This window comes from Arctopsyche grandis, chromosome 6 (assembly GCF_051622035.1).
Source record: "Arctopsyche grandis isolate Sample6627 chromosome 6, ASM5162203v2, whole genome shotgun sequence".
NCBI lineage: Eukaryota > Metazoa > Arthropoda > Insecta > Trichoptera > Hydropsychidae > Arctopsyche > Arctopsyche grandis.
The window spans coordinates 16,366,454-16,381,301 of NC_135360.1; the positions used below are offsets into that span (position 1 = coordinate 16,366,454).

A 14,848-nucleotide genomic window follows, 5' to 3' on the forward strand; every position below is an offset into this window, starting at 1 on the left:
TATCGATTATTATTTAAAAGATATTCGAGGGACAATCTATAATATACCAGAAAGACTAATTTGTCGAAATCTGTTATAATACCAGATATTCTCATCAAGCCGACAATCCTAAGTACAAAGTCCATATTGTTATGCTATCGTTAGAAAGTTCTTCAGCCTATAATTTACATAAAAAAATGAGAATCAATCAAGGCAGTAAATTTTAATAACATATATGTATGTACATACAAACATATGTATGAAAAAATTAACCATCAAAAAGTTCACTGATAAAAATAATTAAAGAATTCAACATCTTAAAAGCAATTTTCTTTAATCGATTATAACGAAATAGATTATGTCACATACAACCACAAGATTCCACAATCATATTTGGCAGAGTTTTTTGTGTGACCGTGTTATTCGAATCCATATAGAACAATTGCAGTGATGAGAATGTGGTTGGTGTGCAACATGGTTTTAATTCAAGTCTGCGGGGATGATTACTGTGAAAAAGTTTCTGAAACAAATCAATCATCACAGTCAAACATCAACAAATTCGTAGATTATGTGTTTCAATTATAAACTAATTATAATTTACTTTAATGACAGATTGGTGGTGAGATGCAGTCAATGTTACCGCAGCCACCGAGCTGCAAGAACCTCGACAGAAATGTGCATGATAACCACGAGGTTGTAAAATCCAATCATCCCATCCTAGTTCAGAAAAAGATACATATAATCTTTCACGGCAGCATTCTGATGTTCCGGTTGCACATTCCAAATGACGAATGCGACGTTTCTGAAATCATGAAATCACCATTTGAAATATTATATCATATAAATTGTGAAATTATTTTGCAGTTAAAGTGATATTTTAAATTGATTAAAAATAATCGAAATTTGAAATATAGTAATAAGCATTAATAGTATCAATAAACAAATATATTTTTTGAATATTATGATACTAATATAATCATAATACAGTATTATTTACCTTTGCATTATACTTTGTGTTGATAACTAAGAAAGGGCGGTTATTGTACTGTAAACTTAAGGGTGCCTCTGAAGCTGCAGCTCCACACGATGGACAACTGACTTCCAATGAAGCTATACTTATTTCTAGCCATGATGGTGCTGCCCATCCCACATCAATTTTTATCCATCCCTCTACAAATTAAATTATTGATTATTAACTATAATTTTAATACAATTTTGAACTCATAAAATATGAAATAAAATTCATACCGGTAAGATCAGTCTCGTGAATGGCGACAGGTCGTTTGTGATACTGATGATTAATATCCCATGGAACTGCTTCCGACACTACTAAAGTTTGATTGTGACTATCTTGTGGATCTTCTTCCTGTAATTAAATAAAAATGTTTCTTTATAAAATAAGATACATTTTTTTTAGATGTACTTGCTTGATGAAACATTTACATCTTTTGGTATTTTAATAAATAAAGTATTGTGGTAAAAGTAGAAATGTAAAAGAAACGTGAACATTTTAAGTATTTAATGAAGGGCATTCCAATATCGTTTAAAATTTTACCTTATAAATCCATAATTCAGCTGAATTAACATCTTGAGGTTGCAGATCAACTGGCATACTGAAAGTGAAGCATGCAGCTGGATGGTGACTTTCAGAATTTCCACAATGTCCAAGATCGGCCACTATATTTTTAATGTAAAGATTGAACACATTAGAACTAATTACTGTTTTTATTTGATTACATATTTTCCTCATTTTCTATAAAAAAAAATATATGATAGAAATGAGCAAAAAAATGTTTGATTTATTTTCATGCTAAAGGTTATCTCTCCAATAAGAAAATGTCACAAGATTTTCAAGTCATATTGTAAGGTCCGGTTAACAATACATACATATATCAAATAAATATGTTTTATATGGGTATATGAAATAAAATAAATATTTATAATAGTTCATATAAATATATTTCAATTTTAAAATTTTATCATTATACAATCTATTGAAATTTTGCTGTACATAATAGATAAAAGTTCTCCTAAAAATAAAGGAAAACTGGACTTTTTATCAATTTACTGATATCTCTTCAAACAATGAAATTTAATTCTAATATGTGTGACCCATTATTTTTCGCCTTATTCAATTGATAACAAAATATACTGTAATTTTCAATAGAAAATTGATACTGAGATGACTAATTACGTATAATATTATTTAATAAAATATTTTTTATAATTTCGCATTTAAAAGCAATAATTAACGAGACGCTCTAGAAAAGATGACCCTAGACTATGAACTTTCTTTATCTAAGATTACACTATCACAACATATTATATACTCTTTGCACAGAATTAATTATCTAAGGTAAAATTGACCTAGAAAATAAGTTAAATATTTTATCAAAACTATGCAAATTAACTCACCATCATCCGGAAAGATGATCTTCTGCTCAGTCTTCGCATAAAACTCATCGGCATGTTCGTCGGCATGTTGGTGGGCAAAGTGGTGTGGCAGCATCATGGCACCTTCGCGCACGGGAAGCGGGAGTGTCCCACGTGGTGCACCCACCTGTGGTCGCTCACGCATCCTCAACTTGCTTAGGATCTGGTTCTGCACATGCTGCACTCTCAGATCGCGTACCCGACCTTCACTCACTTCGGTTTCAGATGAACCCTTCTCGCCGGCCTCATTCTCACCGAGTAGTATCCTCTCCGAGTTCTTAAAGAAGTTACTCCAAGCCTCAACAAAATTCTTGTCAGCGCACCAGCACGTGCCACCCATCACACTCAACATCCACAGCCACAGAATCAAACGCATCTCTATGAATATATCTGAAAAGATAATAAAAATCAAATCAATCCACTGAAATAAATAATGATACATATTTTTTTTTTCAATTTGTATATCAAATAATATATTAACAAGGGTTAACATGAAAATAAATAGTTTCAATTATCAATACAACACCTACATACATATGTGTGTAGTATACCTATTGGAAAATTTAGGTATTGTGCATATAAACATATTTACATGAAGCATATGTACATAAAACTGTAATAGATATTTTTAATTGTAGTACCATAATTAATTTTAAGTTTCTTTCTAAATACCAAAAATAATAAAAAAATAATTGTTAAAAAATTAAACTTACAATTAAATAGTGTTTACCTACACTTGTATTTGAAAGTGTTTATTTTCGCAGTGTTGAACTTTCGCGGTAGGATTATTAATTAAATCGATGCTCGTTATATTTTGTGCGCTCTATTACTAATTTCAATTTGATTTGTCAATAAAAACAGATGAGCGTACAGTGTATGGAGTTCTGTCAATTTATCACTTTTATGTGGGGCTAACGTTCCATAGTCCACTGATTCGTTCCGGTTAATAATTCTGATTATAGATGTCATTGTTATTATTAAATTTAAATATTTATACACATTCACGATTCTATCAAATCGTATACTTATAAAAAAAAACGTGAATGAGATAAAGTTTCTTTAATTGAAATTGATTGAAATATGTAGTGTGCTAAATAAATTTGTCAATTAAACTTTGATTGATTTATTTAATATTTAATTTTAAACTTGAATACGAAGCTAAAAAACTCAAATTGGAAATTTATCAAAAACGGTGTAAACAACATATGCATTTGTAAGTAAATCTTCTTAAAAACAGATACAAACAGCATTACAACGCATATGTATGACATTGAAAACGAAAAAGTTTCTAAAGATTAATAACTTGTGAAGATGTGAAGAAATCTGGAATTGCAGTAGGAATGGAATTTTTTATTTATGCGTTCTATATTATTAACATATACACGATTGAAAGGATTTCAAACAGTACTTGCAAATCCAGGTGACTTCTCACAAATGAATTGAAAAGCAAGGCGCAATTGTGTAATTTAAAGGGCTTGGATAGTCTAAAAAGGAAACCCAAAATCCTATATGCCTTGCTTATTATAATATAATGATTACATTTTTGCATAAACAATACCCAAGCTTTGTTATGTTCTTTAATAAATAATTGACACTGAAATTTTGATATTAAAATAAAAGTGTTATTAAAAATCACAATTAAAAAATCATACACTTTTGAAAGTGTTGATTCATCGTTAAAAGATTATTGGAGTTTGCATCTGCCAAGATAAAAAAAAAACTTGATCTGATTTGATATTATTTTGAGAACATTTATAATAAATGTGAACTTTGTCCATTAATTATTTTATCTCATTATTTTGATTGATACGTGGAATCTCCTATAGCCAGACTTCATTGAATAAATTAAATAAGAAAAACTAGTTTAAACGTCGTTTATACATACATATTTCGTTTTATACGTGCATTTTCAATTCCGTATTCCTGTTTTTAGGATATTGTTGAAGAGCACTATAAAAATTATTTTAAAAGCAACGTGAACGTTTTTACATGACTATTGAAGGCACTATAACTAAACACATGACTGTTAAGCTCAGTGACAAGTTCACACAGTGACATGTGAACTTATAGACCACTGAACACAACCCGCAAAAAGTTTGAAATACAGTATGTATGTGATACAAATGTAATACTAATGCGTTCAGTTGTCTAGTCACCTAAATACAGTATATATTTTAAATTATTTTATTACATACATAATGTGTTTCCTTGTTTATATGTATGTAATAGTAACCAATGTTATGCTTTAAATAATATTATATGTGATGAAAAAAATCTGACGTAATCTTATTTACAATTTCGTCAACTTTCATCAAACACAGTGATAATGACGATGGTTCATATTATAAAGTCATGGTCATAATTTATATATTACGAAGAAATTATAAAATGTGGTTAAATATTATTATAAACGATAAAAAATACTATCATGCGTAGATTTAAACTTTACTCGTTCATTTATTCATTTATTTATTTATATTTAGGATTTACTCGTTCATTTATTTATTTATACATTAAAAAAATCAGACCATTGTGGCATTAAAGATAGTCCTAACGTGCCATTTTAATTGATCAAAATAAAGTTTTCCTCTTAAATTCCCCCAATTAAAACTATCTAAATTAAAGGGTTCAGAATTAATTCATTAATTAAGTGTTTTAATATATCATAAAAGTAAATTTAATCTTACCTGTTTACTGTAGACACTATTCGATATCCCACAAGCTTAATATGGACGTCTCACTTATTTTAAATGCGCACTTAATTATTGAATATTAAGTAGATCAATTTTTAATTACTTTATATTTAATATACAGAATAAATAGTATGTATTATTAAAATGTGACAATTTAAATAACAATCACGTTATGCTATATTTTTTACTTCGTATTCTTTTAGTTCTTCTGAATCCGTTTCCTCGGAAACCGAATGTTCCATCTTTCACCATTCAAAATTATTATATTCGCCTGTGTTTTGTTTTTCGCTATAATAATAAAACTTATATTCTCCAGAGAGATTTATGTTTTGCTTGGAAAACGCCCATATTTTATCGACTTATTTTAAAAGATAGTCTCACTAGAAAGGTGAACTGTCACGAGAGCAATGTTCGAGAGTATAGCAGCCACTGGGAATGAATCCCGATACGCACTCTCTCATATGTGCTCACGTTTTTCTTTAAATATTTAAAGGACGGCTGAATATCTCATCGACTGCCATTGATACTTATAGCAGGGTACGCGTGCTTCAAATAATTAAGTCATTGTATCAAAAAATATTATATACGATACTACATATGTACATAAGTTTTAATTTTTATATACATATAATTACATATTAAAAAAAAATTACTTTAAATTTTGTACACAATTATGAATTTATCTATTTAATTATGTCCTAACTGTATTCAATGACACTTACCAATTTAACTTTCAGTTCAACTGTACATTCAACACTAATAGACTTCGAATTTTGATAATCAAAACTTCTATTATGCCAAGTCAGGTGCTGATATTTTCAATTTTTGCAGCAAAGTTACGAAACTATTATAATTCGCAATTATAGTTTAAAGTACAAACTTTCAATTATACTGAGCAACAAAAAATCATGTTGAGTTACCAGAACGAAAGTCTTTCTTACGCAAAAACCACTCAAGTTAGTACGTTTAGATAAAAAAAAATACTTAGATAGAAAACCAATCCCTATAAAAGCGGTGAAATAAAAAAAGTGGGCAAATAAACCTCAAAATAGCATGGAGAAAAAATCCGTAAAAAAAAATATATTTTTGACTTTTAAACTTCGCTAGACAATTAATTATAAGTTTTTTAAAACAATAAAAAATCACAATCAATAGAAAAAGCATCTGACTATTGATTCCAATACTCACTTTGAGCACAACAATGCTATATTTTGAGTTAAAGACCGCAAAAGCCAAAAAACTGTAAAAATCGCGCATTTTTTTAAACACTCATATCTCGTAAACAATCACCAACCAACAAAAACCATTATCATATTCGAATTCATTGGATCAAATTTAGTAAAGATTGATTAGTCTCCGCTCTGCTAATTTTTTTTGTTGCTCAGTGTTTTTAACATACAAATAAATTAATAATGTGGTCTTCACTGTTCCGAAGAAATTTAATTTACTTATTTATCAATCAGGCTCACCGTTATTGTTTATTTTAAGCGTGTTTCTTAAACATAAAAAATAAAATATATATTTTGCTTTTTTTTAATGGTTATTTTGTTAAAATTATGTCATTTTTTTTTGGAGATAACAAAAATATTGAGACTTTCGATATAATTTCTTATACCTAAAAATAGGATTGGACCATAAACCTTTCACCAATAGACATGTTATTATTGTAAAACCAAAATAATAATATAAAATTCCACCATTTAAACATGTATCTTACAAATGTACATGTACATTGTGTTCCAAAATGCAAAAACACTCAATGTATTATTTTCAATGATAACAAAACTCTATGATTCTGCGCTTCAATGTTTTTTTAAATAAGAAAAGGTTGAGAATCAGTATTGACGAATTTGAACTTACAACTGTGATGACATTTCGCGAACGATTGTAGCCATTGAGTTCCTTCACATCCGCCAATTTCGAAATTACTCAGAATCGTTATCACCGTTAAAGCGGTACGTTTGAAAAACTAATGACTACTAAAGGTCAAATTGAAAAATTTTCATGAAAAATGCGTGATCAAAACTGTTAAATTTATTCCAAACATATACATATGTATGTATGTATATATATAATATAATATTAATCGCATAGGCTACAGCTATGTGCATACCAGGTGGTAGCATGTAATTAATCTAACATGCATATGGATATATAGAGATCATATAATGCAATATTTTTAGGTGGTTGCAAATAATCATTTAAAAAATATGGCGTATTGAAATTTAATTGGATTGAAGTTTTATATTATGTCTTTTCAAATATTCTGGTTTTAACTGCTTTTTTGGACGACTCTTTCAATTTTAATTATGGTTGTCGATTCCTGTGGCCAATATGAAGCATGTGTTGAGCAGGCGAGTAGCACGTGCTGATCAAAGTCCTGTTTGAGTTAAGAGCATCACGTCCACCAGTCCAGCATCACGTGAAAGGATTATTAGCTTTCACCTGCTCTATAAAAAGCTTTTTTTTCAGCTCATCCCCTGAAATAATCTTTATTCAATCAAACCAATGTCAACATCTGTTGATCTTATTTCTCAGTTAAATTTTCATTTAAATACAAAAATTTACTTTCGATGTGAACAAAACTTCAAACGCAAGAATGCAATTTGTCAACGTTGTTTACTTGTACCACTTAGTGGACAGGTCCAGAGTTCGGGTATTTTCAATTCGTGGGGTCTGCATTTGTACAATTGCCTCGAATGTTACATCATTTCGATGATCCAATCAATATGGGCAAGGTCGAGCTATCTCGAAGTTGTTAATTAAGCAATATTTTGGAAGATAATTGGTTCAATTATTTCTGATCAAAGTTCATCATAGTACAACTACGTCATGCAGGTTCTTATACAAAATGTTCCTGTCCGTGTAAAACGCAAGAAAGTCTTCGGTCTGATCGCCATTTTGGTGCACCTGATTCTTTTCTTCTTCTATTCGGTCTCCCGCTTCAATCATTTCAATGGACCGTTTCGGTAAAACCAGTTGTAACTGATTTCAATTACCGCATTGTTCAGATAAGCGAAAACAGGGTCATGCATTTGTGACTAGACAAATTTATAGGACAAAGTGTAGCGAGCATAAGTAATTGTATCTAGTTCAAACGGGGTATCTCAAAAGCACCGGAAGGGCAACGTTTGTTTTGAACGTCGTATGTCCAACCCAGACGTACAAAATACCTAGGTACAAGAATTGAACAACATGTATTGTTCATAACAAGAGATTAGACTCGACAGGTGTGTCCATTACTTGCTTTACAATTTTACATATTTGATATAAACATAATTTTAAGTCCTGACGTCGTATTACATGAGCTAATAACCTAAAAGATTCAAGACTCACGTCAAAGCTTTGTAAGGACTTCTAACGATAAGAAAAATAAAATAAAAAAATTATTTTTCTTATCGTTAAATTGTTTTGAAAAATAAGATTTGGCCACCTCAATCACCCGATCTAAATCCGTTAGTTTTTGTGGGACCAGTTGAACAGAAAAATCCTGATACATCGATCAAAACCAATAAATGAATATTGAAATCATCTAAAATAATTCTAGAAGTCCATACATACCATCAAAATGTAAAATTTTATTAATAGAATGCCAAAATTATATACAACAGTCATTTCAAGTGAAGGTGATATTTTTCGATGAAAGTTTCGTTTGATGTTTTTGCTATTTTGCTTTTTTGTTTCAAGTAGTTTTTAAAATCTGTTAATTTTAATTTTAATAGATATATAATTTCTCAATAAAACTGCTTTTATTTTTTTTAAATTGACGTAAAATTGTATAAGTTATGCTCAAAAAACATGTTGGTCTTAAACATATGGACGGTAGTGTGCATACATATATATATTTTTAAATAAAAGTTAAATACATATTACCTGTTTACAATTTCAATATGTGAATTATGTTCCATAAAAAACGACAATTCATGATTTTGAACAGTCAGATTTTCATTTTCAACCATCCCTAGTTCGTACTTCTTATGCATACGCAGTAATTTAATCAAGAGCGATTATTATAAAACTGTATAAAATGAAGTTTTAATACAATCAAATCGAATATACGTGATTTGCACTGTGCACTTTTTGAATATTTGAACAATACCAAAAACTATCCCAAATATATATATTTACAAAGAGTTTATCTAACAAATTATACAATCAATCGTGGGAACTAACTCTTTAGGCATAATAGACTATTCTGAACTAATATATATACAAATAAATCCGTTGTATTGAATTCAATTATGATTAATCAATTATTGACAGTAATGAGTTGTTGTTGAAACATTAAATGTTAATGACATTGAACTATCTAATCGAAGCCTCGCAAGAAAACTATGTACATACATATTTATATTTTAGCAAATGCCAATACTATTTGCGTCTTTCTTACCTACAAATATTCAAGATGCATTGTACTTTGAACGACAGATGTAATTAACGGCCGACACACTTATTACGAAGAGTGTAACGACACACTGATTGTCGAACAATTTATCCTGTTAATAATAAAAAAAAAATATGCATCCAAATATCGGTCTTAACAAAAAATTTCTGGATTACAAGACCCATGTTCAATGCATTTTTTTTCAATGCTACCTGGAAAGGCTTAGCGGGTAGTATTCTTGTTTACTTTGTACATGCTCATAATACAACGCCTATCGGCGTTTTCCAGGCCCATGGACTTGTTGGCAAAACGCCGATCGGCGTTGATGAGCATTTAAAGAGCTAATCGCAATATCCAATGATTTCCATCGATGAATAGAAAACAACATGTAAGTATATATGTACATATAATATATACATATATGTATGTACATGAAATCTTCGACATACATATTTCATATACGAATTTTCTCAATATAATTCGGCATAGAAAAACAAACATCCAAAGCTTAATATATATTATATGTATATAGTAGATTTATTATTCGTTTAAATGAGGCAATTGTTACACGTTCACATAGCTTTTACAATATTATTCACGGCAATATACATTTTGATTGTCTTATTTTCCTTTTGGTTTGATCATCTTCATAGCTGGCGGTGGCAGTTTGGCAAACCCAGCGTTGTCAAACACGGGCAAAAGATCTCGAACCCTTGCCGAAATCGACCCACCAGTCACTCTGAAAAATATATATCAACATTAAAATAAACACGTCTGTCAAATTTAGTCTAATATTAAATATTTATCCCGCTGACCTGCTCGGTTTCACAAGTTTTGCAGCTTGCGGCGACATGGCCAATTCCGTCGGGAAGAATGTTGCTCCGTAGAAGTCCAATCCGTTCTGCAATAGAATGTTACACTCTTCGATGGATGCCAAGGTCACCCTGACTACCATCGTCGGCGCTCCTGAAGCCTGACCAGATCCGTCACCTTCTGTAAGGCTCGTGCGCCTCTGAGTCTTTTCGCCTGGAGTAGTTTTAGCACTAGCAGCATTGGCTGAAACATCGTCGAATATATTAAATAAAACTAGCATGCAAACACACCTACATATTTCATAAATTTTCCAAGTAGCAATTCGCAATTAGCAATCCAATAAATTTAAAGAATTGTAAATAAGTTTTTGAGATTTTTTCCTATTATGCTGTACTCCAAGGGTTCCCGACCGGTCCATCGCAAAGCAACATTAGGTAGATAACAATAACGATTGTGAAGTTTGAAAATGATAATTATTTCAATATTTTAAAATAAAACAAGCAATAATTCATTTCATTTCATGTAAAGCGTTTGGAGAAGAAAATTTAAGAGAAAAGATAATAATGCGATCTTCAAAAAAAGTAATGGCTTTTAAAAGAAAAAATATTGGATCAATTTAACAAGAGGTTTGCTGACTTTAATGAGCTTCATAAAGTTTGCAGTTCTATAAAATATGAATTAAAATAATTTTCAAAGTCTAGCAAAAACCATTGCAATAATGTTTCCAATGGATGTGAGAAATTTAATATTACAGTTGATTGGATCGCAAAATGGCGTTACGTTAGCACAATTTGATGGAATTTATTGAATCCAGAAATATTCTCACATTAAAAAAGGACGTTTATGACATTTTGTAAAAAGAATTACGAAAATTAAAAAAATATTTTGACATTTTGCGTTTTAAAGTGAATATTTTTAACTTTTAAGAACTAAAAGCCGCACTAAAAATTCTAAAATTCTTATAACAAGTCGATCGCCATGAAAATTTAGATGAAAATAGCTTCCAACCACTATAATTAAAATAAGATAATACTAACAAACAAAAAAAATGTAAAATAGAACTATTATAATAGACCTAAGATGTATTATGAACATAATTTATAAACAATAAAAACCATTACAAATTCAAAATCAAAACCAATAAATAAAAAAAATTTCATACTAAACTCAATTTTAAATGACTATAATTATAATTATAAAATAATCCTTACTCGATTTTTTATATATGCAACTGTTTTAATGTGACACAACTTTAGAAAAGTTTCATAAGTTGCTTCTTCCCGTTTGAAGAAATTTTCTTTTCTTTTAGAAAAGTTACAAATGAAAAAAAACTCATACACAGTTTCACTGTGTTTTTTATACGAAAAAGAAGTGGAAGAAGGGAAAGACCAATAATATGGTTAACAATGTTTAGTACGGTCAATTTTATGTAAAACCGTCAATCACATTAGAAGAAATTGAAGATTCTAAAACTATCAAAACAATCAAATAAATTTTTCGTATTCTATCGATAGTTGAACTTTTACGATAAATCAAACCTGCGAAACAAAACAATTGACATATTTCGAAATGAACTGAAATAATTGAAACATTTCAAAATAAGTCGGTGTTTGATTATATTATAAAGTTGAATACTTGTATTAGGAATGGGGCTAGACGTGGAGAGCTGCAAACGCACTACTTCAACAATCGAAGAAAACTTATACAAAGAGTGACGGATGTCATCTTCGGGAAGATCATCGGGGATGTCGTAGACGTAAATAGTGAAGGTCTTCTGTGGCCTACATGGAATTATAACCTAAAATATAATAATTTAAAATAAAGTATTTCTCCGTAATCTTAGATATTATACAAAACTGTTATATGATCATTTATTTGATGATGATTATTTACCTTCCTGTAGAATCTAGAGTTGGTAACCTTGTGGAAACCTTTTTTGAAAACGCTCTGATAATCGTCGAAGTCGGAAAATTTGAATAATATTCCAGTAGCTGTCTTCGTCAAGGAGAAGCATCCTTTGAAATTCATCTTCTCACAGATGGTAGAAGCTTTCTCCATGGAAAGGTCGTGAGATGGAGTCAGCAAGAAGGCACCTTTAGTCAGAAAGTGCTCCGAGTCTGAAATTTCAGATTCAGAATCGCTCTTGACCAGAGTGTGTATCTGCTCCTTCCAAGAATACGCATCATTGGCCTGAAACAGGATTTTTCAAGTTTTTAATTCTCGACAGACATCAATGGGGAGTCTATGTGAATGAACCGATCGGACCGCGTGAAGTTCAATGGGTTTTCGGAACGAGACGGTCTGGGACAATTAGAGCCGATCCTTCAGTAGCACACCCACTCGCCATTGTTTAGAGCCAAGCCCACGTGTATGTGTGCCGTTTGTCCGCAATTATTGAGAGCTTTTCTTAACACATTGATTAGATCCAACCGAATCGATCCAATCGACACACTCACGTCCCGAAAACAAAGCAATCGAAATCGACGCAATTCGCGTGGGTTAGCTAATCGAAATCAACGTAGATTCAAAGAGGTAACTGTAATCCTAAATTGCAGCAATAAACAATTGTTGCGTTAGAGCTTTTCTTTCGATCGAATCGGTTTTCCTTATAAGCCCTTGACCTGCATTTAAGCCGTATATATGTACGAACATAATATGTTATATGTATTTATATATACTATATATACATATATGTATGTATGTATATGTATATGTATCTACTAGTAATTTGAAAGCTTTTGTAAATTAAACCTAATAAATGTAAATAAAATAACATTTTCTATATATAATATAAATGTACATTTAAATAAACTTTCGTAACACCGATTCGAAAAGATAGAAACTGAAATTTTAGCATTTATCGTAGTAGATTAAGAGGGCTGGACACCAGTGCCTTGTCCATACAAACGTATTAGACTTCTCCCTTCCTCAATTATGGCACTAGAAAAATTATTTTTTAATATCCTATGGATATCCACCATTGGGTTGCATCTATTGCTTTATTTTTTTGATTAGTTTTTTTTATATGAGCTAGGAGCCGCCAAACATCAATAAAATCGCCTCTTTTTTACACCCACGAAAAGAGTCCAGCGTGCTTATTTAACGGTCGATTTTTAAAAAAATACGCGCATAGTTGCACAGAAAATATTTTTCTCATACAGATGATGAATTTTTTTTAAAAATTGGTCCAGTTGCGGAGGAGAAAATAGGAGAATACGAAACCTCGATTTTGTCAATTTAAAATACTTTTTATCTGGTCGAAGCGCAACTGTCGCATTGACTCAATATGTATATATATTGATATATATTGTCACATTCACTCAATATATACATTCACTCAATATATATATCTAAGAAAGGAATGGCAACAAAATTAAGGTTTCGGGTGTACAGCCCTCTTAATGTAATATTATAAATATTTACTCTTAATAAAATATTTCTAAAAAAATGAAAAATAAAATGCTTCCTTATATTTTTAACTGAAACTTTGTGAAGCATTTACCATAAAGAGCCCCAAATTAAATAATAATGAATAAAAATAATAGTCAAGTATATACCCACATACATATTTTGTAAAACTTTTTTATGAAAAAGCACAGTAAAAAAGATTTAATTCAAATTTAAAAATCAAAAGATAATTAATAACGTCAAACCTTAAAAGAGAGTATAGAATAATGTGTGATATTACAGGAAAACTTAAATTTATAGGTTTTTTTTATTTTATCAAGGGTAGAAAAATAATAATAGTTAAAAATCTATTTTTGCCCCCTAGAGCAATATTCAATATTCAAAAATATTAGTTTAATAATAACATATGTCTATTATCTATTATCAAACATTAAATTTACAAAAAAAAATCATTATAAAAATACTATATTAATGTTTTACGTTAAAATTAAAACAATAGCAATTTGATACTACTGTATCGATGGTAGAAACCTGATGTTTGGCGCTATCAGCGGAAGCCCTCGGTCCACTTCCGGTGCGCCCTCTCGCACTTCCGGCAGAATCTTCCCTAGTGGTCATGTTTCTCAAAGACGCAGGCAAATTTTCAGCTTCAACGTCGGAGCCAGCCACCTCCACGTAGGACATCCTCTGCCAGAACTGGTTTGAGGGGGGCACTTGCCCAAACCTTTATACTACACCCGCCCTCCTTCGATCACCTCCTGTATATGGTGTCCATTTGACATGAATTCTCGGCACTCATTCTTAAAATCAAAAGACAAATGTGTTCTAAAATATTTAATAGAGTTTTTAATACAAATAATATTGTTTAAAAACATCACATAAGAGTGTCAAGGCATAAATAATTGTACCAATGTATGTATGTGTACAAATATTTTACCTGTGAACAGTCCCATTTTACAAAAACTGGACACCCTACAATACATTACATATTTGGTAAATGCTTTATGACCCACAGCAAGTATTATCCAATCAGCAAGTGTGCCGACCCAACATAATAGTTGCAATAATAATTAAACTTATTTTTCTAATTGGAACTATTTTAAGCATTGCTTCAATTTATTGCCAATTTCAAGATCAT

The 14,848-nt window shown here is 30.5% G+C and overlaps 2 protein-coding genes across 3 annotated transcripts; both read right to left on the minus strand.

The window, feature by feature from the left end:
• Positions 1–184: 184 nt before the first annotated feature.
• LOC143913259 (inhibin beta C chain-like) lies at positions 185–5,560 on the minus strand. 2 transcript variants are annotated; one of them, XM_077432940.1, is made up of 7 exons: positions 5,100–5,560; positions 2,395–2,802; positions 1,535–1,656; positions 1,228–1,345; positions 977–1,149; positions 581–781; positions 185–499 (listed from the first exon to the last, which is right to left on the minus strand). In XM_077432940.1, exons 2-7 carry the CDS (start codon positions 2,786–2,788, stop codon positions 341–343), a joined length of 1,167 nt encoding a protein of 388 aa, XP_077289066.1. In that variant the 5' UTR covers positions 2,789–2,802; positions 5,100–5,560; the 3' UTR covers positions 185–340. The 2 variants fall into 2 exon arrangements, with proteins under 2 accessions (XP_077289066.1, XP_077289065.1); XM_077432939.1 differs by lacking the exon at positions 5,100–5,560 and adding an exon at positions 4,608–4,636.
• A 4,430-nt stretch (positions 5,561–9,990) lies between these two features.
• Positions 9,991–14,407, minus strand: LOC143913432 (uncharacterized). Its single transcript, XM_077433204.1, has 5 exons — positions 14,242–14,407; positions 12,196–12,492; positions 11,938–12,100; positions 10,305–10,545; positions 9,991–10,228 (listed from the first exon to the last, which is right to left on the minus strand). The coding sequence occupies exons 1-5, from the start codon at positions 14,392–14,394 to the stop codon at positions 10,111–10,113; spliced, it is 972 nt and encodes a 323-aa protein (XP_077289330.1). The 5' UTR covers positions 14,395–14,407; the 3' UTR covers positions 9,991–10,110.
• Positions 14,408–14,848: the final 441 nt, after the last annotated feature.